The sequence below is a fragment of the Girardinichthys multiradiatus genome, chromosome 1 (genome assembly GCF_021462225.1).
Source record: "Girardinichthys multiradiatus isolate DD_20200921_A chromosome 1, DD_fGirMul_XY1, whole genome shotgun sequence".
NCBI classification, from domain to species: Eukaryota; Metazoa; Chordata; class Actinopteri; order Cyprinodontiformes; family Goodeidae; genus Girardinichthys; species Girardinichthys multiradiatus.
This window is the reverse complement of record NC_061794.1, coordinates 31,733,670-31,757,599: the sequence shown is the minus strand read 5'-3', so window position 1 is coordinate 31,757,599 and position 23,930 is coordinate 31,733,670. Positions and strand designations below refer to the sequence as shown.

The following is a 23,930-nucleotide window of genomic DNA, read 5'->3' as shown; positions in this document are numbered from 1 at the left end:
TATATATATATATATATATATATATATATATATACAGGGGTTGGACAATGAAACTGAAACACCTGGTTTTAGACCACAATAATTTATTAGTATGGTGTAGGGCCTCCTTTTCTGGCCAATACAGCATCAATTCATTTTGGGAATGACATATACAAGTCCTGCACAGTGGTCAGAGGGATTTTAAGCCATTCTTCTTGCAGGATAGTGGCCAGGTCACTACGTGATACTGGTGGAGGAAAACGTTTCCTGACTCGCTCCTCCAAAACACCCCAAAGTGGCTCAATAATATTTAGATCTGGTGACTGTGCAGGCCATGGGAGATGTTCAACTTCACTTTCATGTTCATCAAACCAATCTTTCACCAGTCTTGCTGTGTGTATTGGTGCATTGTCATCCTGATACACGGCACCGCCTTCAGGATACAATGTTTGAACCATTGGATGCACATGGTCCTCAAGAATGGTTTGGTAGTCCTTGGCAGTGACGCGCCCATCTAGCACAAGTATTGGGCCAAGGGAATGCCATGATATGGCAGCCCAAACCATCACTGATCCACCCCCATGCTTCACTCTGGGCATGCAACAGTCTGGGTGGTACGCTTCTTTGGGGCTTCTCCACACCGTAACTCTCCCGGATGTGGGCAAAACAGTAAAGGTGGACTCATCAGAGAACAATACATGTTTCACATTGTCCACAACCCAAGATTTGCGCTCCTTGCACCATTGAAACCGACGTTTGGCATTGGCATGAGTGACCAAAGGTTTGGCTATAGCATCCCGGCCGTGTATATCGACCCTGTGGAGCTCCTGACGGACAGTTATGGTGGAAACAGGAGAGTTGAGGTGCACATTTAATTCTGCCGTGATTTGGGCAGCCGTGGTTTTATGTTTTTTGGATACAATCCGGGTTAACACCCGAACATCCCTTTCCGACAGCTTCCTCTTGCGTCCACAGTTAATCCTGTTGGATGTGGTTCGTCCTTCTTGGTGGTATGCTGACATTACCCTGGATACCGTGGCTCTTGATACATCACAAAGACTTGCTGTCTTGGTCACAGATGCGCCAGCAAGACGTGCACCAACAATTTGTCCTCGTTTGAACTCTGGTATGTCAACCATAATGTTGTGTGCACTTCAATATTTTGAGCAAAACTGTGCTCTTACCCTGCCAATTGAACCTTCACACTCTGCTCTTACTGGTGCAATGTACAATCAATGAAGACTGGCTACCAGGCTGGTCCAATTTAGCCATGAAACCTCCCACACTAAAATGACAGGTGTTTCAGTTTCATTGTCCAACCCCTGTATATATAAATATAAAGAGATATTTTTTCCCAGCACTAGTCGCCTTTATTTTTCACCTTTTTCTGAAATTAGGCAGACAAGAAATGTAGTGGTAAACGTCGCAAACGTCACAGTTCTCGAACCTGGGGCAGCAGCATCGAGGACTAAGGCCTCCGTAGTCCGTACATGGGCCACACGCTCTACTGCTGTGCCACATTTTTTTCATATCTTCCACTTCTCATCCCACAAAACTAAACTGCTGACAAGGAGGGAAGTCACAATCTGATACTATTAAAATAAAAAAGATCAATGCCGTGTATATGCCTGAGAACTTAGTGTATTTATTTAATCATTATTATATGGTCTACACTCTCCTTACACTGCAGTCTGTTTTCTCTAAACAGATGTAGCCCCAACACAAGATTAACTTAACAAGGTTAAGAAAGCTGCTATTATGTCCCGAGAATGTTACCTAAAACATACATAGCTTCCTAAACATTTAGCTGACTGAGCAGTCTTCAATAAACTCCAGTCTTGCGCCTCCTTATATTGTTCTCATGCAAAGCAGTTTGCTGAATTGCTAACGATGTTACTATATGACTTGTTGATTAATTTGGCTTGTAAACATGATAGTCAATCGTGCGCAGAAAAAAACATCTGCTTCATAATCTCAGCACTTTTCTTGAATATCTTAAATTTGATGACAAGTGTTTAGGTTGCCTTCAGTGCAGCTGTGCCCCAGACCAACAACTGATCAGATGACAGGAACGTGAAACAGCAGATATTAGAAGTTGAGTTTCAGCAAGGGCAGTGTTACTAATGATTTATAAATGCCTTAATCTGGCTCTGATACTTGGGATTGGATCAGGACGTCTGTGCTCACACATGCCAAAATTATTAGGCTCTTTCATCAAGATTAGTACTTAATGACAGAAGGTGAAGATTTTTTTTTTAATGGTAGTCAACCAGTAAAAACCAACAGGTCAACCACAATACGACCAGCAATTGAGCTGTGGTTGCTGATGTCTTGTTGCATCTGGTGTTTACATTGTGTATGACATTTTACAGTAAAATTGATCATTTGAAAATTTGGTGCTATTTCTTGCTATCAGCTCACATCTATGCAGGTAAAACACATGAATGGTTCATGTTCTTCAGTCAAATATGAAAAGAAAGCTGCACTCTCTCATTTACCAAGTGCACGTATCCTAGTCACCAAGTGACCCATTTATTTTCTTTTTGCCATGACATGAAAAGGTTTCTAAAAATATCTGGTACCATGCAATGGTTCATATGCTGCAAAGACAGTATAAAATTCTATTAAAAATAGTGAGAAGACACAGACATTATTCCACAGTTATCCAGTTTTAGTCCATTTCAGGCTCAATGACCAGTGTATTTATTTTACAATGACATTAAAATCTTCAGCATGACATTGCAATTTTCCAACAGTATTGGACTGGAGATGGTCAGGCACCATTTAAAAAACATTTCAGAGCATTCTACATAAAACACAAAAAGATGTACTCATTGAAATAAAACTTAATTTTGTAAATCTCACTGAGTCACTGTCACCAAAGACACATAAAGCGATGTGTGTGATTAGTGCAAAAGTTCCCTGGAGTCATAGTCTTCAATAAATCTCTCCATAGCTTCCACACAGCGCTTTCCAATGTCCCGGAGGTTCTCCTGCAGTGACGACTGGATGGGACGCTCCAGGGATGAATCCTTTGCAATCAGCATCTTTGCTACAAGGCCGAACATTTCACACTCCTGGTAATACACCTGAAAGGCAAACATATTCATGGCTTTAGGGAAAAGGAAACGGTGCTAGAGGACACAAAAAACGGACATGAGAAAAAGTGTTGGAGGAAAACAGAATTAAACAAATGGTTCCAGCACAACAATCTCATGTATTATAACTGAATATATAAACATGCAAACTGTTCACAAGCATCATGTTCGCAGCAACTATTGTGGAAATTTTTGCATCAGCACCCATCGCCAGCCTTACTTTTTAAATTGCTGCAGTGCTTCTATATTCCTGCAACCATGGAGATATGGAGAAAAGGAACCAAAGTATCTTCTCCATCAAGTGGGTGGAAACACAAGTACAGTCTCTGACATAAACAGAGAGCTGATGAGCACAGCCTCATGTGATCCCTGTCACATTGAAGGCAACATTAAAGCACGTGCCGGAGTCTCTTGTGATACAGGTGAGCCTGTCATGCTTCTTTTTGATCGATTCGAAAACAAAGGGCATGAAAGAAAAACACTCAGTCATGTTAAACTGTGAACGAGGCCTTCATTGCCAGGCTTGGCAAAATAAAAGGCAGTAATGACACTTCTGTTGCCTCAGGCTCGGCACTACAAAATTAATGTTTATACTACAGCAAACAAATCTTTTGTTGTCTGTCTCATGTCTTCCAGCGCTTCCTAAGATCTGCACTCTGACATTCTTCCTCTAATCCCCGCTTCTCTTATCTTTGTTCTTCCTCACTTTATAACTATTCCTCTCCCAAGACAGGTGGGTGAACTGTTTGTGTAATTACACTCCCCCACCTCATCTATCTCTCTCCTCTTCTGTTGGATGGCTCTGTCTCGTGCTGCCGTCTGGCTCGCAGTTAAAGGAAGCTCCCCATCTCTGCCTCGCTCTCTGTCTTTGCTTTTGGTCGCTGTGTGATCTCGCTCTCTGCTTTGGTTCCTCTCGTTTTGAAAAACCTGCAAATAAAACAAAAAAAGGAGAGGCCAAACAGGACCAGAGCGTTAAGTACTTCACTGTTAGCCAAAAACATGAGCGCAAACAGTTTATAATTGACGTGCTAATGAGCAGCCTGTAATGTTGCAGCAAAATAAATTCTTCTTTTACCCCTCTGTCAGGGAGTGCAGTATCCAGTATTACATACCTTGCAAAAGTATTCATTCGCCTTGAACTTTTTCACATTTTGTCTTATTACAAACATAAACTTTGATGTATTTTGTTGGGATTTTAACTGCCCCACCTTTACTGTGACACCCACAAATAATCTTGTGCAGGCAATTTCCTTGAGAAGTCACCTGACTACTAAATGTAGTCCACCTGTGTGCAATTTAATCTCATAATGAATCCAGATTTTCTTACTTGATAAACTGCATCAATTGAGCATCAAGGAACATAGTAGACATGTCAGGGATTCAGCTGTTTTTAAGAGAAAGCCCGAAGGCTAGAACATGTCATGGAATTGCAAACTTACCAAGACATGGGTGTCCACCAACCAAGACTAGTATTGGAGGAGCAGTCAAATTTGCATTGCAACTCTGGAGGAGCTACAGAGACCTAGAGCTAAGGTGGAGAATCTAGCCTTCTAATGTAGCCTTCATAGAGTAGTGGCAAGAAGACCGTTATTGTTGAGGGGAAGTAGAGTTTAGAGTTTACCACAAGCCATCTAGGGGACACAACAAACATGTGGAAGAAGCCATCATAACTAACTGGAACGCCCCACTCCCATGGTGAACCATGCTAATATCATGCTGTAGGGATGCTTTTCTTTAGCAGGGACAGGCAAGCCAGATAGAGCTGATGGGAAGATAGATGCAGCTAAACACAGGGTATGTTGGGAGAAGGTTTGTTGAAGACTTAACACTGGGGTCCACCTTCCAGCAGGACCACAACTCCAAACAACCACCAGAGGTACAATGGAACACATTAGATCATAGTACTGTTCAGTTCAGTACTAAAACCAACTACAAATCTGTGGCAAGACTTGACCATGTACCCCTTTCCATTCATTCCCCAATTTTTGTACAACGTGTTGCTGTGTGTCATAAAATCCAGATAAAAACACTAATTTTTGTGGCTGTATGTAACAAAAGGTTTATCAATCCTTCTTCAAGGCACAAGAGCGACATAGTAAAGTAGTATTTAGTAGGATTGTCTGGAAATGCCTTCTGCAGCTAAACAATGTACAGAGATGGTCAGACATGGGGAGTCTGACGTTTTTAACAACAAACCCAGAACCTCAGCTCCAAATGAGTGTTAATGCCACATGCTGCACTGTTTGCTGCTCAGCTTCCATCACTCTCAAGTGAACAAAACAGCCAGTTAATCCAGATTTAATGAGTCACTAACTTGCTCACTTTCTAATAAGCATCAGGTCTGCAGTTATGGCAATAATACAAAGGCAGACAATGCATTCCCCCCATTAATAAAATAAAAATAAAAAAGTATAGATATGTAATGGCAGCCAAAGAACAGATCTTAATACAACAAATGCATGTATTTTTTGAAGCAATACAATAATGTTCCGAAAGTATTAAAACAGAGAGTTTATATTTTGCAATTATTTCATAATTATGGTTTTGTGCAACATAATGGATTTTAAATTAGGCAATCAGCTTAAGGAGTAGTATCTGACAAAAATACTGAAAACAATATATTTATAAACACATACCTCAATTTTCATGCATTCCAGGCTAAATGCATAAACTAAAACAATTATAAAAATAAGGATTTTTATGATTTAGATGCAAATCCTGTACAGTCACTAAGAGTTGTCTGACAGTTAACAGTGGTTGAACATGCTCTCCTCCAGCTTCCTATTTTTCTCATTCCTCTAACCACTGCAGGCATTAAGCCTTTCCACTGTGCCTCTCATTCAAAATTGATGCCATCTCTGATTGTCTCTGCTTTGCATCTCGCCTGACACCAGAGAAACCAATTCTGCGTAAAATGCCCCAGGACCCAGATCACCTCAAGAGGGTGTGCTAAAAGATCCACCTGGTAGGCACAATCTGCTCTAGCATCAGCATCCATACAGTACAAATCTGTGCTAAATTTATATCTGCACAATTAGACACATTGGGCTTGAGTGACCTCTTGAGTTTTGCACCATCCTGAGTCAGAACTGAAATTAAATCCTGCTGCTTCTGCTAAAAGCTAAATCATCAGGGAACATATAGTGTCTAACTCCACTGTCAGCCCCTTCAAGTCCCAAACATTTCTCAGTCTTCACCATGTTAAACAGATGACGTTCTATATCCTTGGATCGTAATCCCTTGCTTCAGTTCTCCTTACTCTTCTTCTCAGATGGTTCAGGTCCAGGTTTCATCTTGGCTCCATCTGTCCAAAGAATCTTGTTCCAGTACTGTAAGCACATTTATAAAGGCCTGCTTTGATTTCAAGTCTTTATAAAACGCCTCCTCATGAATGTTGAGATAGCTCGATGCTTTAAGGTGGATTTATTTTACCAAGAAAATAGTTCTGCAGTAATCCATAAAAGCTATAATTTGTGCTCTTCAACATGTTTTTCATGCAGAAATTAGAAGTTTCATTTCTCTTAAACCAACAGTAGGATGTGGTTTTCTTTTCCTGCATTAACACATCCTTGGATTTACAAAGTATCAGACCATAAAACGAATCACAAAACGCAAATTCAACACTAAAATCCAAATCCTTTATCTTATTAATTCGCCATAATTATTTACAGAAAAGGCCTATTAAGACTAAAAGCTTATCTTAGTTATAAACTGCTTATAAATAAAGAGTAAGAAAGAGAGGGTATATGTGAAATAATGAGAAATGAACCAATTAATAATCCAGTGTTCATAAATGGATGGAGTTATCAGTGATCAGCATGGTCAAATACTAAATTATCCTGTTTTACTGTTTATTAAATGCATCAAAATGCAAAACTCTCATCCTTTCAGTGTGTAGATGCATCAAACTGCATGCTCTTTAATGCATTTAATTTGACATTAGAAAAGAAATCATGCAAAGGTGGAAGGACATCTGATTTGATGCATAAATTGAGATAATGTTGTAATTACTTATATTTGTGTTAGATTATAAACCGCTACAGTGCTGTAAAAAAAGCATTTCCCCCTTACAGATTGCTTTTGTTTTATTGGAAAACAGAAGAAATCTGTTTTCATAAGAAATTTCATATCTTCAAAAATGTTAAATATCACACAAATATAAACATTTAAGGAGTTAAATCAAAATACAGTTTCATCTGTTAAGACAACTAGCCTGGTCGTATGTGAAAAAAGCATTTGCCACCCAAACCTAATAACTGTTTGTGCCACCTTTGGCAGGAAACAACAAAATGTGTGTTTTACGTTGCTAGGGAGGAATTTAGCAGAACTGTTTGGGTGTCTTAGCATAAAGGGACTGTTAAAGGTCACACCACTGCATTAATCAAGTTAAGTCCCAACTATGACTAGACCACTTCAAAACCTGCATTTTATGTTTAATAACCAGCCATTCAGGGGTGGAATTGCTGATGTGCTTCAGATCCTTGTCCTGCTGCATAACACAAATAGGCTTGACCTTGAAGTTGGGAACTGTTTGGACATTCTTCTATCGAATGAAAGTAGAGAGCAGGATTTATGGTTCCAACATATATGACACGTGTTCTAGCCCCAGACTATCATACTACCACCAATATATTTAACTGTAGGCATGAACTTTGTTCTGAAAGGCGGTGTAGGTTTTCCAACAGATGAAACGGGACGCACACCTTTCAATACCTGTCACCAAAAATGTTTTCTAAAACTCCTGTAGATCAACAGGATGTTTTGGCAAATGTGAAATAGGCCTGTGTGTGATAAAGTCCTTAAATAGAAGTTTATTTGCACCAGTGTTTCAAATCCTGATCAGTGCATCTTAATGGCTTTTCTAAATGCAATTTTGATAAAAAGCTCTATTTTAAAAGTAAAAGTCTGTATTCTAGCCGCATTTGAGCACCTAATCCCAAATACAATGTGATGCCACACAGACCAGAATTGTTTGCATGAATAACAGGCAAAATTATACCAGTGAGCAAATGTAAAAACTTCACGGTAAATATAATTTAAATACATTTAAACAACAAAGTAGAAACGTTTTCACAATAAGAAATATAAAAACAAGACATGCACAATCTCGAAACAGCATTTATTGCAACAGCTCTCGGTCTACATTTTGATTCCTGACTAAAATCTTCTAGTTATTTACTGAGGGAAAGAATGTCACGTTTTGATTGTGAGAACAGAAAAAAACTAATTATCTGAGGACTTCTAATCACCAATCCAATGAGCACTTGATTACAAATGCCTTTCAAGATCTGCATCGTTAATTGAATCAGTCAGATGTTATATGTATAATTCCAATTCTGATTTGCCAGTGAAGCAATCTTATTGACTTCTTAATCCCGTCAGAAGATGGAACCTTAAACGTTCCTTGCTCGTATCTTAATGTTTTTTTTAAAAAGCCTTCCTTCTCTTTATTTTAACCTCACTAGCAGCAACCAGCTGCAGTTTACCACTTGCAGCTGCGCTCCACGCTGTGCTCACATCAGCAAAGATAACCATGCAATCCTTTGATTTCAGCCACCTGAGCCGCTTATATTAAAGCTAAAAAAAACTGTGCCATCTACAGTCCTGTCTGATGAACAAAACAAAAACTATTTATGCTGTATAAACATATAACTAATGCAGTTAGTGGATGCATAAATTAATAATAATATGACAGGAAAAATAATTAACAGTTACAATATGTAAAGATGTTTCAGGTTCATGAAAAGAGAATTTCTCAGAGCTTGCCGATGATAATATTTACTGGTTAAAACCATATTTCTACACATCCGGTGATGTGCATGATTGACCGTGGTGTTTTACCTTCAATCAATTATTTGATCAGAAAAGGTTAGAATCTTTCTGATCTGAAAAAGGAAGACCAAAATAAGAAGAAAACCATTAGTTTGCAGAAAACGTCTATTAACCTAAGGATAGTTCATAACCAAGACTGGCTGAATATAACAATCTTCACTGTTTATTAAAAATCATGTGATCAAACTGATAAAAACGTCCAACAAACACTAACCTCAGCTTTGAGGATGTTGCCTGAAAGCTTGTTTCAACTTCACAAATGTGACTTGGAAACTATCATGGAATGTTCTCTAAAGGTTCTCTAATCTTTACTCAGTGCATAACCTTCAGAGAACATTCAATCAAGACTCTAAAAATTACAGATTTTCTAACTTTTAGAGAGCCTTCAGTAAATTTTGCTTTAAGGTTCCATAAATGTTCAAAGTGTGACCTTGTGGAAACTATTAAATAATATCCTCCAAATACCCTCTAAAGGTTATATTGTAAAAACCTTCAATAACCTTCAGAGAACGTTTAGAGAGCCTTTATGGAGTGTTCTAAAAAGGTTCCTAAAGATGATCTACAAGCTTCAAATTGTAACTCTCAAAGGAGCTTCAGTTTCCAATTAGCTGCAACTTTGACTAACTTTTTAAGCTGCAATCTTTAGCTGTTCTGATCGTGTAAATTTAGAGGACGGAAATAATGACTTCTACTTGAAAGTTCATGGAACATCCGGTGAAGTGTTTTTTTCTGAAACTGTTCCTCGGAACGATGTCAGAAGAACTTTCCACAATGAGAAGGTTTGCTGACGGTCACTTGCCAACATTCAATTAACCTTTAGAGAGTGCTCGCAGTCCTACTAATGTTCCCTTGTTACCTGGGCTTCACTTTTTAGCACATTTATTTAATTTAGCTTTTTATATCTGCATTAGCTTGGTAGAACGCTCTAACAAATAAAAAACTAATAACTAACTGTGGTGCAAAAGATCACTAAATAAAACTTGAGCAAAGAAAAAAGTGAACAATAATTCAAAGGTGGATCTGCAAATATTTTAATATCTCAGTTTTAAAAGAAATGCAGAAGGATGGAACAGATTTTATTGCCTGTGAACTTACAGTGAACTGCATGTCCTTGTCTCTGCTGGAAGTGGACCTTGGTAAGACAGGCCTAGAAGCTGGAAAACACACAAAACACAAGGTCAACTCAGCAGCACAGCGAGAGGATCCATCACACTAAATAAGATAAAACACCTTGCATATTTGCAAGTATTCTTTTATTGAACCGATGTTCCACCTCTTGTTAATTTCTTCCACTCTTGTGATCTGAGATCAATACATTTTTTTGCATGACCTGCCAGCCTTTGCAGTGCTGGACTGCAGTATTCTCATGTAAAGCCATAGCTTTGTTATGGTTCATTATGTTCTGCGGGTAAATCTCTCCCTCTCTTCATCTTTCACACTCTCATATACACACAAATCAGTGATGAGTCACCATGATCGCACCATCACTCAGGCACACACAAAAAAATCTGCTCACACAAACACACACCTCCACAGTACTGCAGTGTGCGCACAAATGAAATAGCTGCATGCAAGGGAAGATAAAGATACTCAGCACCAGTTTATACCAGCAAAAATCTGATACGTGGATTTTCAGTGTTACAACCATGGAATCATACCACATTTCTGCTGATAAATTGTGACCTCCTTCCACACAGAGCATTAAGATATTCTTAAACATCTAAAAGATGTTCCTCTAAAAAAAACATGGCATCACCACAAGCTGGCCTTACTGCAAGCAGCTCATTGATGACATGATCCATACAGTGAGAGCAGGAAAGCTTTCTTTATGATCAGCTTTATGTAACTCTGGTTTGTTGCTACTACGGAGTTTCTACCTACCAGCAGATACCACAATAAGCAACTGCCCTCCAAATGGTTGTTGTGCAAAGAGCTCAAGAAAACAAGTTCCTTGACTCGCTTACACTCCCACCTAGTGGCAATCTAACATACTGCAAAACGTCATGTCCTGTTAAATGGTGCAATTTTATGGAGCCGTTTTCAGTTGCCAGGAGGTGTTTTGGGGCCAGGACTACCCCAGTTCACTACATTAGTCTCTATGAGAAATATATGTAGTTAATCATTTAAATAACATTGGGAAGATGTATATTAAATAAATATATTTATCAATTATAAAAATTCTAATTTGTATTCATTAGGTGTTAAAAGTATATGTAAAGGTATTTGTTTTATTTCATAGTTGCTGCATATCATTATTTTATCTGTGAGCCTAAGCCATCAAAGCCAATGAGCGGGACTAATATGATCAATGTAGTTCTTCTGTCAGCCAATCAGATCAGGTCAGGTCGGCCAATCAGATCACTGTGGAATCATGATCCATAATCCACCATAGTAGGAAACACAACGTAAATAACCAGGGGTGAAAGTGAGCCGGTACGGTCCGGTACTGCGTACCACTAAAAGATTCTGCGCCGGTACACAGTACCGGGAAGAGGGAAAAACGGGTCTGCTATGAAGCCGTCATCCAGAACCAGTTACGGCTGCAAACAAAGAACATCAGATCCGCTACCAATAGGCAGTCTAAAACACGACTTAATCTGTTTATAAATATAGCTTTTTTCCCCTCATTCCAAATTGTTTCTGAACTGTTCTGCTATGATGGAGCCTCAATGCTCTTTGCGTCTCTCCCCTCGGAGCTCGAGGCTTTAGTGAACGGCCAGCCTTTAAAATGAGCACCGCTACGTTTAATGTCTGTCTGCTCGCTGCTAAATACCCCAGTTAAAAGAAAAGGGAGAGAAACTTGTTGTGTTTCACGTTATTATGCTGAATTACAACAACACAGTATAGCTCGAAAACACCACTTATGACCAGAGATTTCACATACACAAATGACTGCACCTCATCGGACTCGTCCGTGAAACTCCTTAAGTTTGCAGATGATACCACTGTCATTGGACTGATCCAGGACGGTGATGAGTCTGCATACAGACAGCAGGTGGATCGGCTGGTACACTGGTGCAGTCAGAACTACCTTGAACTGAACCCACTCAAGACTGTGGAAATGGTGGTGGACAACACTGTATCGGCCGTGGACCACTTCAGGTTCTTAGGAACCACCATCTCTGAGGACCTGAGATGGTCATTGCACACAGACACTGTTCGAAAGAAGGCCCAGCAGAGACTGTACTTCCTGAGGCAACTCAAGAAGTTCAACCTTCCACAGGAGTTGCTGGTCATCTTCTACACTGCCATCATTCACTCTGTCCTGTCTTCATCCATCTCAGTGTGGTTTGGCTCATCCACAAAACAGGACAGGTCCAGACTGCAACGAATAATCAGGAATGCAGAGAGAATAATCAGGGCTGACCTTCCCTCCATCCAGGACTTATACAGGTCTAGGGTCAGGAAAAGAGCTGCTAAAATCTCTGCAGACCCCACACACCCTGCACATAAACTGTTTAGAGTTTTACCTTCAGGCCCCCGCTACAGAGCACTGTTTACTAAAACCAGCCGCCACAGAGACAGTTTCTTCCCCCAGGCTGTTTCTCTGTTGAACATTAAATAGAGTACAAAACAACAGCATACAGATGTTGCAAATGCACCTTTTTATTATATATTTATATATTGTACATTGTAAATTTGTATATTCTGTAATACAAAAACAAAACAAAAGAGCAAAGTGTATCGGAGTCAAATTCCTTGTTTGTATGTACGAACTTGGCAATAAAGCTGATTCTGATTCTGATACACTACACGAGAGCGCATGCGCGCTTACCTCCAAAACAGAGCGGTTGCCAAGGAGATCGGTCCGTTCGATTTCATGGACTGGGAGATTTTACACAGGTGGTGCACAGACAAAAAAACCGCCGCTTGCATTAGGACAGGACGAACACTAAATCACTTACCATCGACAGACTTAAATAAAAAATAAAACAACCGAAATGTCAAATTTTTAATTAAAATGAAATCAAAACTTGACCACAATGCAGAGAACAATAACTTCTTTGTTCAGAAGAAAAGACGGAAACTGAAGATGAAGATGAAAAGTTATGCATCAGAAAATGGTTTATCATTGTTTGATGCATGGCAGTTCTTTAACAACTGAAATTATATATACAGTACAGACCAAAGGTTTGGACACACCTTCTCATTCAAAGAGTTTTCTTTATTTTCATGACTATGAATATTGTAGCTTCACACTGAAGGCATCAAAACTATGAATTAACACATGTGGAATTATATACTGAACAAAAAAGTGTGAAACAACTGAAAATATGTCTTGTATTCTAGGTTCTTCAAAGTAGCCACCATTTGCTGTGATTACTGCTACGCACACTCTTGGCATTCTGTTGATGAGCTTCAAGAGATAGTCATCTGAAATGGTTTTCACTTCACAGGTGTCCCCTGTCAGGTTTAATAAGTGGGATTTCAAGCCTTATAAATGGGGTTGGGACCATCAGTTGTGTTGTGCAGGAGATGGATACAGTACACAGCTGATAGTCCTATTAAATAGACTGTTAGACTTTGTATTATGGCGAGAAAAAAGCAGCTAAGTAAAGAAAAACGAGTGGCCATCATTACTTTAAGAAATGAAGGTCAGTCAGTCCAAACAATTGGGAAAACTTTGAAAGTGTCCCCAAGTGCAGTCGCAAAAACCATCAAGCGCTACAAAGAAACTGGCTCACATGAGGACCGCCCCAGGAAAGGAAGACCAAGAGTCACCTCTGCTGCGGACGATAAGTTCATCCGAGTCACCAGCCCCAGAAATCGCAGGTTAACAGCAGCTCAGATTAGAGAACAGGTCAATGCCACACAGAGTTCTAGCAGCAGACACATCTCTAGAACAACTGTTAAGAGGAGACTGTATGAGTCAGGCCTCTGTACTGTATATATATATATATATATATATATATACTCTACATTGTCAAGTGATTCTAATTTCTACCTTATACAGACAGCCTACAGTAAAGTAAAGTATTGATGATATGTTTTAATTAGTTTGAACTTTGCTGAGAGAGAGAAAGATCTCGAGAGGGGCCACAGATGAGAGTAACAATTAACACACACACAAAATGTGTGTGTGTGTATATATATATATATATATATATATATATATATATATATATATATATATATATATATATATATATATATATATATATATATATATATATTACCCCCTGCCTCCCCAGCCCCTCCTCTAGCTCCGCCCCTAAGTACCGTCAAGAATTTAAAACTACTTTCACCCCTGTAAATAACTAAATAATTTATCAAATGTTCACGTATGATTTTAACACTTAACTGAAATTTAAACATGTTTGACATAAAATAGAGACACATTAATTGTATATTTATTTACTAATTGAATTTATTTCAAATTTCTTTAAATGGTCAAATAAACATGTAATTGATCAATTATAATTTTTTGGATTGAGGCCCTTTTATACATGTTTAAAAGTTCCTTTTCTACATTGTATTTCAATGCTCACATGTCAAAACTACTAACGAACTGTCAGACCAAGCAGGAGAAAAATGGATTAAAAATGCAATCACGGTATTTAGTGGAATTTATTGCCATAATAATAAATGTTAAACTCATGAATCTTTCTGGCAATGCATCTGTCACTGCTAACAGCTGGAGCCCCACAAACTCAAATACTGCTCTGAGAATAAAAATCATTTTCAAATTCCCTACTGCAACTGAGACACTATAATTGAATGCAATAATTGAATTCATTAATGTTTTAAAGAGATTGATATTTATTGATGCCCTTATGGAGAGCTAGCGGAGAAACAGTTGTCAGATTGACGATACTTGCCCATCCCTACGTCAGAGAATATTAAATTATTCAACATATGTTGAAAGACTACATCAATTAGCCATCTTGAAAAGCCCATTCATGAAATATTTAAGGTAATTTAATTCTCAAAATTTAAATATTATTGCAGAAGTAGGAGAATGGTTGTTTTATAGAAATGTATAAAATAAGACTTGGCTTACATGGTTTCATGGAAACTTAAACAGAACACCTTTTGTTTCTTTACTTAAAAACATGTAAATAATTTTTTTTAAAGTATTCCAAACTCCTTGCAGAAACTAGAGATTCACAAATCTGAAATTCTGCAGCCAAATCCAGTTCTGTAGAGTTCTGACTTGCAGATACATATTTTAGTGGACTCTAAATTCTATTTAAATACAGCAAATAAAACTGCTTAACACATATGGTTTTACTTTTTGAATAAACAGAAAATGTAACTATATTTATAAAATGTTTTTTGTAAAATAAAGCAATGACGTTTTCAAGAAAAGTCCAAAGTTACAGAGCTTTCTCTCTCTCTCTCACTGGAAAGGCTTCTACTACTAAAGCAGTACAATCTATAGATGTGCTGTATCTATCTATAGATAGAATTACAGCAAATCTCTTTTCTCTTTTACAAGACAGACTGTAGCGCACTTATCTTTTTTGGCAAATATTGAAATAAAGATATGGACCATATCACAAGGTATTTCATCAACATTCATTCAAAATAAGTAAAATGTCTATCCTATTACGTGATAGAAAAAAAAACTGAATAAATGTTCCAAACTGGTAAATCACACGTTTAGTTGTTGTAACTATACTGTAGAGTTAAGAAGTTTTTCTGTGACTGATCATTAATTATTTATAGTAGGACCAGAGGCGACATCCCACTGTGACTGAGAGAGATGAGTCACACAGCTCTGCAAGTAAAAAAGATTTACCTATCTTTTTTAAAACAAAGAAAACGTGGTTATGGAAGTCACATTTTAAAACTGTCACCAACAGTTTTATTATTACTGTATGATTTTAATAATTAGTGCGATTAGCATAAATTACTAACTGTAAACTGTAAACTGTAGGCATTTGCTCCAGAACAGGTAAACCTTTATTCTAACTGAGGTTTACAGGTCCTTCTCAAAATATTAGCATATTGTGATAAAGTTCATTATTTTCCATAATGTCATGATGAAAATTTAACATTCATATATTTTAGATTCATTGCACACTAACTGGAATATTTCAGGTCTTTTATTGTCTTAATACAGATGATTGTGGCATACAGCTCATAAAAACCCAAAATTCCTATCTCACAAAATTAGCATATTTCATCCGACCAATAAAAGAAAAGTGTTTTTAATACAAAAAACATCAACCTTCAAATAATCATGTACAGTTATGCACTCAATACTTGGTCGGGAATCCTTTTGCAGAAATGACTGCTTCAATGCGGCGTGGCATGGAGGCAATCAGCCTCTGGCACTGCTGAGGTCTTATGGAGGCCCAGGATGCTTCGATAGCGGCCTTTAGCTCATCCAGAGTGTTGGGTCTTGAGTCTCTCAACGTTCTCTTCACAATATCCCACGGATTCTCTATGGGGTTCAGGTCAGGAGAGTTGGCAGGCCAATTGAGCACAGTGATACCATGGTCAGTAAACCATTTACCAGTGGTATTGGCACTGTGAGCAGGTGCCAGGTTGTGCTGAAAAATGAAATCTTCATCTCCATAAATCTTTTCAGCAGATGGAAGCATGAAGTGCTCCAAAATCTCCTGATAGCTAGCTGCATTGACCCTGCCCTTGATAAAACACAGTGGACCAACACCAGCAGCTGACACGGCACCCCAGACCATCACTGACTGTGGGTACTTGACACTGGACTTCTGGCATTTTGGCATTTCCTTCTCCCCAGTCTTCCTCCAGACTCTGGCACCTTGATTTCCGAATGACATGCAGAATTTGCTTTCATTCGAAAAAAGTACTTTGGACCACTGAGCAACAGTCTAGTGCTGCCTCTTTGTAGTCCAGGTCAGGCGCTTCTGCCGCTGTTTCTGGTTCAAAAGTGGCTTGACCTGGGGAATGCGGCACCTGTAGCCCATTTCCTGCACAAGCCTGTGCACGGTGGCTCTGGATGTTTCTACTCCAGACTCAGTCCACTGCTTCCGCAGGTCCCCCAAGGTCTGGAATCGGCCCTTCTCCACAATCTTCCTCAGGGTCCGGTCACCTCTTCTCGTTGTGCAGCGTTTTCTGCCACACTTTTTCCTTCCCACAGACTTCCCACTGAGGTGCCTTGATACAGCACTCTGGGAACAGCCTATTCGTTCAGAAATGTCTTTCTGTGTCTTACCCTCTTGCTTGAGGGTGTCAATAGTGGCCTTCTGGACAGCAGTCAGGTCGGCAGTCTTACCCATGATTGGGGTTTTGAGTGATGAACCAGGCTGGGAGTTTTAAAGGCCTCAGGAATCTTTTGCAGGTGTTTAGAGTTAACTCGTTGATTCAGATGATTAGGTTCATAGCTCGTTTAGAGACCCTTTTAATGATATGCTAATTTTGTGAGATAGGAATTTTGGGTTTTCATGAGCTGTATGCCAAAATCATCCGTATTAAGAAAATAAAAGACCTGAAATATTTCAGTTAGTGTGCAATGAATCTAAAATATATGAATGTTAAATTTTCATCATTACAGTATGGAAAATAATGAACTTTATCACAATATGCTAATATTTTGAGAAGGACCTGTACAACACTTTCTAAACTAGTGGGTTCTATGGCAGCAGACATTGAAAGCTCAAAAGGATAAAACAGAAACCTTTCTGCAATATGTTCAGCCCTCCTGTTATCTGTTGACATTTCCCTCTGTTTAGTTAAGTAGCAGCCTGAGTGAACAACCGACATGCTAATGTATGCGATATTACTTTCCTTTTTTTCTGCTGCAGACATTTACTTACTGTTGTTTTGTTTTATTGGTGAACTACCATCAGTGCTCTCCCTCTGCTCGTAGCGCTCCTTTTCCCTCTTCTTCTCCTTCATCCTCGCTTTCTCCCTCTGCTTCTCTTTGTCCTTCAGTGTGAGCTGCCGAGGTTTAGGTGGAGGGTAATTGTTGTGATGGACGTAAGCCCGGGGCTTCAGGTAATGGTGGTTCTGACTGCTGAAACCAGCTTTGTGGAATGAATGGATGTCCCCTGAAAAACTGCATTATTTATAAGGAATAGATCAAAACCACATCAAATTAGGGTGAATTATAGTATTTAAAAGAATATAGATTAATAAAGTCTAGAGCCTGACCGAGACTTGTAGACATGTCCTCCAAACTTTTGTCTGCAAGACCTGGACTGCCATGCTCTTGGTCCAGATGGACTTTGCACTCTTCTGATTGGCCTCTTTTTATTCTGTATTGACACAGAAAACAATCCCTCACACAGACCAAAACTGCAGAACCATTTAGTGTAAAAAAGCCATTTTGATTTGCAACAGGATGTACCTCAGCAGGAGAAGAAATGCTGTCAATCAGCCTCTTTTCAGCCTGTAAAAGGTGGAAAATTATAGAACTGGTAGAGTCATGGAAACATTTTGATAAAAACTTTCTTGAAATATTTTCACATTTTAACCTACATCTTTAAAGGTTCACAGCACCGCTGGTTTCACAAGCAAGATGTACAGAGACAAAGAATTCACAACTGACAAAGCAAGGAAAGTACCCCAAAAAGCAAAACAAGTTACCAGACATATTGTTAGCTTTAACCTGAGCTGCTTGGTACAAATAATGTCCATGGCCTATGTTTGTGCACATTTCATAAATTTGTTTATCATTATATGTATGCAAAAGTTTCAGTTGTCCCTTTGAGTTTCAAATATAGACTCGGGAAAACTCGGGAAAATGAACTGAGAAGTATTTTTAATTGCATACACCTTTACAGACATCAAGCCAATTTACAAACCAGGACAAAAGTAAATGTAACAGCAAAGCTTAAACTATGAAGTAAACTAGAGCCACATTAGTGGTAATTGTCTTCACTTCATTGGTGGTTGGACGTGTATAAAGAGAATTTTAGCCTGTGTCTGATAAATTTTACAAAGAACAAATTCAATAAACACAACATAAATTAAACTATATGCACCTACTTTATTACGAATATCTGCTCGATTGCTCCTTAACACAAAAAGCGAGTTAGCCAATCACATAGGTGCAGTCGAGTGGTGAAGACAACTTGCTAATGTGCTAAGTTGCTAAGTGAGCATCAGAATGGAGATTTATGTGACTTTCAATGAAGCACATTTGTTGGTGACCATGTCCATTTCTTTATGACCACAGTGTACCCATGGTGGCTACTTCCAGCAGTACAATTTACCATGTCAAAAAGTTTAAATCATCTCAAACTGGTTTCTTGAACATGACAATGGGCTCACTGTTCTCCACACGGCCTCCACAGTCACCAAATATCAGTCCAAAATTTCATCTTTCCTGTGCGGTGGACCTGGAGATTCACTTCATGGATATGCAGGAGACATTTCTGCAGCAGATGTGTGATGCTGTCATGCCCGTATGGACCGAAATCTCCAAAAACACTTTGCTGAATCTATGATATGAAAAACTAAGGCAGTTCTGAACCTAAAAGGCATCAATCTCAAAAGTAGCTGAGTGTAGCCAATAAAGTGCCCAGTGAGAGCATTTACATAAATATACACTAATAATAATAGTAATAATAATAATAACGGAAAAAAGAATGGTGGCAAATGATTAATAATGAACAGATAATGACCATTTGAGCAATTATAAAAAGCTGGTCCAAGTAGCTCCCTTTCCCCAAATTTAAAGTAATATCAGGTGCTCCTTTGAAAGATTTATGTAGCACTATATATTGACACCAAAAGTAATCTCAAGGCCCTTTCAGGACCACAACACACAGGTTGATATCACCCAGTTATACACAAATTCATCTGATACATCTACCCACCCTCTATACCCACTTGATCATGCAGCTTCGAGGGGGACCTGGTGACTATCTCCAGCAACAGTGTCAACAGTGCTACCAACTGCGTCACCGCGCAGACCCTTTCCATACAACACAATTAAATTTTTGGATCAGAAGGCTAAGATATAAAACAAATTAAACAAAGTTTAAATGAATCCCAATACAACTTTATTTAGATAACACTTTTCCTGCAGCCAAGTGCTGTAAAACACATTGACATACAGGTCCTTCTCAAAATATTAGCATATTGTGATAAAGTTCATTATTTTCCATAATGTCATGATGAAAATTTAACATTCATATATTTTAGATTCATTGCACACTAACTGAAATATTTCAGGTCTTTTATTGTCTTAATACAGATGATTTTGGCATACAGCTCATGAAAACCCAAAATTCCTATCTCACAAAATTAGCATATTTCATCCGACCAATAAAAGAAAAGTGTTTTTAATACAAAAAACGTCAACCTTCAAATAATCATGTACAGTTATGCACTCAATACTTGGTCGGGAATCCTTTTGCAGAAATGACTGCTTCAATGCGGCGTGGCATGGAGGCAATCAGCCTGTGGCACTGCTGAGGTCTTATGGAGGCCCAGGATGCTTCGATAGCGGCCTTTAGCTCATCCAGAGTGTTGGGTCTTGAGTCTCTCAACGTTCTCTTCACAATATCCCACAGATTCTCTATGGGGTTCAGGTCAGGACAGTTGGCAGGCCAATTGAGCACAGTGATACCATGGTCAGTAAACCATTTACCAGTGGTTTTGGCACTGTGAGCAGGTGCCAGGTTGTGCTGAAAAATGAAATCTTCATCTCCATAAATCTTTTCAGCAGATGGAAGCATGAAGTGCTCCAAAATCTCCTGATAGCTAGCTGCATTGACCCTGCCCTTGATAAAACACAGTGGACCAACACCAGCAGCTGACACGGCACCCCAGACCATCACTGACTGTGGGTACTTGACACTGGACTTCTGGCATTGTGGCATTTCCTTCTCCCCAGTCTTCCTCCAGACTCTGGCACCTTGATTTCCGAATGACATGCAGAATTTGCTTTCATCCGAAAAAAGTACTTTGGACCACTGAGCAACAGTCCAGTGCTGCTTCTCTGTAGCCCAGGTCAGGCGCTTCTGCCGCTGTTTCTGGTTCAAAAGTGGTTTGACCTGGGGAATGCGGCACCTGTAGCCCATTTCCTGCACACGCCTGTGCACGGTGGCTCTGGATGTTTCTACTCCAGACTCAGTCCACTGCTTCCACAGGTCCCCCAAGGTCTGGAATCGGCCCTTCTCCACAATCTTCCTCATGGTCCGGTCACCTCTTCTCGTTGTGCAGCGTTTTCTGCCACACTTTTTCCTTCCCACAGACTTCCCACTGAGGTGCCTTGATACAGCACTCTGGGAACAGCCTATTCGTTCAGAAATTTCTTTCTGTGTCTTACCCTCTTGCTTGAGGGTGTCAATAGTGGCCTTCTGGACAGCAGTCAGGTCGGCAGTCTTACCCATGATTGGAGTTTTGAGTGATGAACCAGGCTGGGAGTTTTAAAGGCCTCAGGAATCTTTTGCAGGTGTTCAGAGTTAACTCGTTGATTCAGATGATTAGGTTCATAGCTCGTTTAGTAATGATATGCTAATTTTGTGAGATAGGAATTTTGGGTTTTCATGAGCTGTATGCCAAAATCATCCATATTAAGACATTAAAAGACCTGAAATATTTCAGTTAGTGTGCAATGAATCTAAAATATATGAATGTTAAATTTTCATCATGACATTATGGAAAATAATGAACTTTATCACAATATGCTAATATTTTGAGAAGGACCTGTACATAAAAAAGTGCAGTAGACATGCCACAGAAATTTTTAAAGTAAGTTAAAAAAAACAATTGTAGTAATATTAACAATAATGATATGAAGAATAAATGTGGTAGCTAAATGACTCAGTTTTAGCAGATGGGAAAAATCGGTGAGAAAACACTGGACATAAAATAAATACATTTTATGGGAACTAACAAAAATCACGGTAATTGTTTTTTTAATCATCTGAATATAAAACACAACACTGATAACAATGCAAACACTGACATTTATTTAAAATAAATCTTTGTGTGGGAGTTTTGCAGCAGAATGACTTGCACATTATAATAAGCTAGATTTGTTTAATGCAGAACCAAACAACAAAAGCTTCACAAACGCCATTTATGTGCATTTTCACAACAACATCAAATGTTCAGTATCTCAGATATTTTTAGAAATATATTTTTTAAACTCTTAACACTATTATAATTAATGTGCATTGAACTCATTAGCGCCCTCTTGTGTTCTTTACTACACTATTCTCACTATCCTGAGCAGCTTGAGCCCAGCCCACAACAGTTTGCTAATATCCTGTCCTGACATGGCCTTCAACCACTTATTGTCACTTCAAATAGTAAAAGCAGGCCCACACTGTTCAACGCTTCGTCGCTGTGTAAACCCAACAAACCAGTTACATACGTCACTGTTTTTATGAGTTAATGCATTTACCTTGCTTTCCGCTGGCGGTCGTCCCCGGTCCATCTCTGCTCATTCGCTGCTCATTAAATCTTGATCAAAAGCCCGACTTCTTTTGGTTTTCTTTCCTGGAGTCCAGCCGAGCAGGAAGAAACTGTGACCTCTCACATTAATTAATCCAAAGTGAAACTTTCCTATCTCTGCCTTTTAGTCGCAGTATGTTACCCCGGGAAGTGCATTTCTTTCACCTGAATTAGCTGTAAAGATTTTCGCTTTTGTGTCCCGTACCTGACTTTTTTCTATGGTTTAATAAACAGGGAAACAGCTCGACGCTTCTTACTTCCCTTTTCAGCTCCTGCCCAATCAGAGCCAGGCTGCGATGATAAGAGTTTATCAAAAGCGAAAGGAGTGAGCAACTGTGCAGAGAGCACTCCACCAGATTCAACATGCTATTTGATTTGATTGTGTTTTGTTCCCTTGTCACAGCATGACAGGGTAGCTGAGAATGAGGGTTTTACATGCTGGTGGTGTACTTTACTTCCTAAATGCTGTTAAACCTGTTTTAATAGTTTCTGTGCAACAACCGCTGGTAGGAGCTCCCAGCACAGCAGCTGTTTTCAATCCTCCACAAGCATTTAAAATGTAATTGAACTGCAATACCGAGTCCTCTATAGACACAGTGGCTCCTATACTATGATCTTTCATTGTAATGTAGTCAACCTTCTGTTTAAATTTGCATGATGTGAAGCAAAGCTGTCCGTGTAGAGTGGGAGTGTCCAGGTGTCAGGTGTTGACTGGGAACAATCAGGCCCAATGTTCCTGGTCTATTAAAACAGAACTCCTGATATAAATAGAAGGCAGACCTGAGGTTTGGCTTTGGTTCAGTTGTGGTTTTGCTTTGGTCTATGTTGGTTGTGTTTGGGTTTGTTTATGTTTCATGACATACAACATTTGCACAATCACAATTTCATAAACATCCACACCTTATACCACTGACTTATAGATCTTCACATCCCTTACTTGAATTAATGTCGGTTGAATTGAAATTAGTTAGTGAAAAAGATTTCATTAAAACTCGTGTGTCTCCTCCTTTTTTTGGACATGGCCTCATGAGCCAGGGTATGACATTAGATATTAGCTTCTAATAACTCACACTGCTGCACATTGCTGTGTTTGTTCTTGGGAAAATGTTGTATACCCTTACAGATTCCCCATGTTTTTGCTTGTTTTGTTAAACATCCAGATTATCAGACAAAGATAACATGAGTACCGGTAAATATAAAAAGGACTTTCAGATAACTTCATTTGAAAAATGCAAGCCAAATCATCTTGGCCCTTTGTGAAAACGTATTTGCCACCAAAACCTAATAACTAGTTGCACCATTGTTGGCAGCCGCAGTTGGATTCAAATTAAATTAAGTACTTCGGATTCATCAAATCATAATACTAATAAAAAAGCTAATGTTGATGTGTACACTAATTTACAAGAGGAGTAATGGACAGTTGAGTGACTTGCAGACTTTGATAAGCAGAGTACTTTTACGTGTTAAAACACAACACAGTGAAAATTTCCAACTATTGGTCTGAAAGGTTTGGGGAACAGAACATCAGGGTATGAAATACCCCTGCATAGTCAGGCATGGTGATGGCAACATCATGATGTGGGCATGTTCCCCTGTGATTAGTTCTGATATGCTACAAGACAAAAAATGATCATGTTTGTCTGAAACTCAATTCAATTTATGTAGCACCAATTATCTATC

At 38.9% G+C, this 23,930-nt stretch overlaps 1 protein-coding gene across 1 annotated transcript; it reads right to left on the bottom strand.

The window, feature by feature from the left end:
- Positions 1-2,472: 2,472 nt before the first annotated feature.
- Positions 2,473-22,920, bottom strand: LOC124871899 (periphilin-1). The gene is made up of 7 exons (XM_047371551.1): positions 22,201-22,920; positions 18,187-18,228; positions 17,991-18,094; positions 17,654-17,895; positions 10,005-10,063; positions 3,846-4,004; positions 2,473-3,068 (listed from the first exon to the last, which is right to left on the bottom strand). The coding sequence occupies exons 1-7, from the start codon at positions 22,231-22,233 to the stop codon at positions 2,886-2,888; spliced, it is 822 nt and encodes a 273-aa protein (XP_047227507.1). The 5' UTR covers positions 22,234-22,920; the 3' UTR covers positions 2,473-2,885.
- Positions 22,921-23,930: the final 1,010 nt, after the last annotated feature.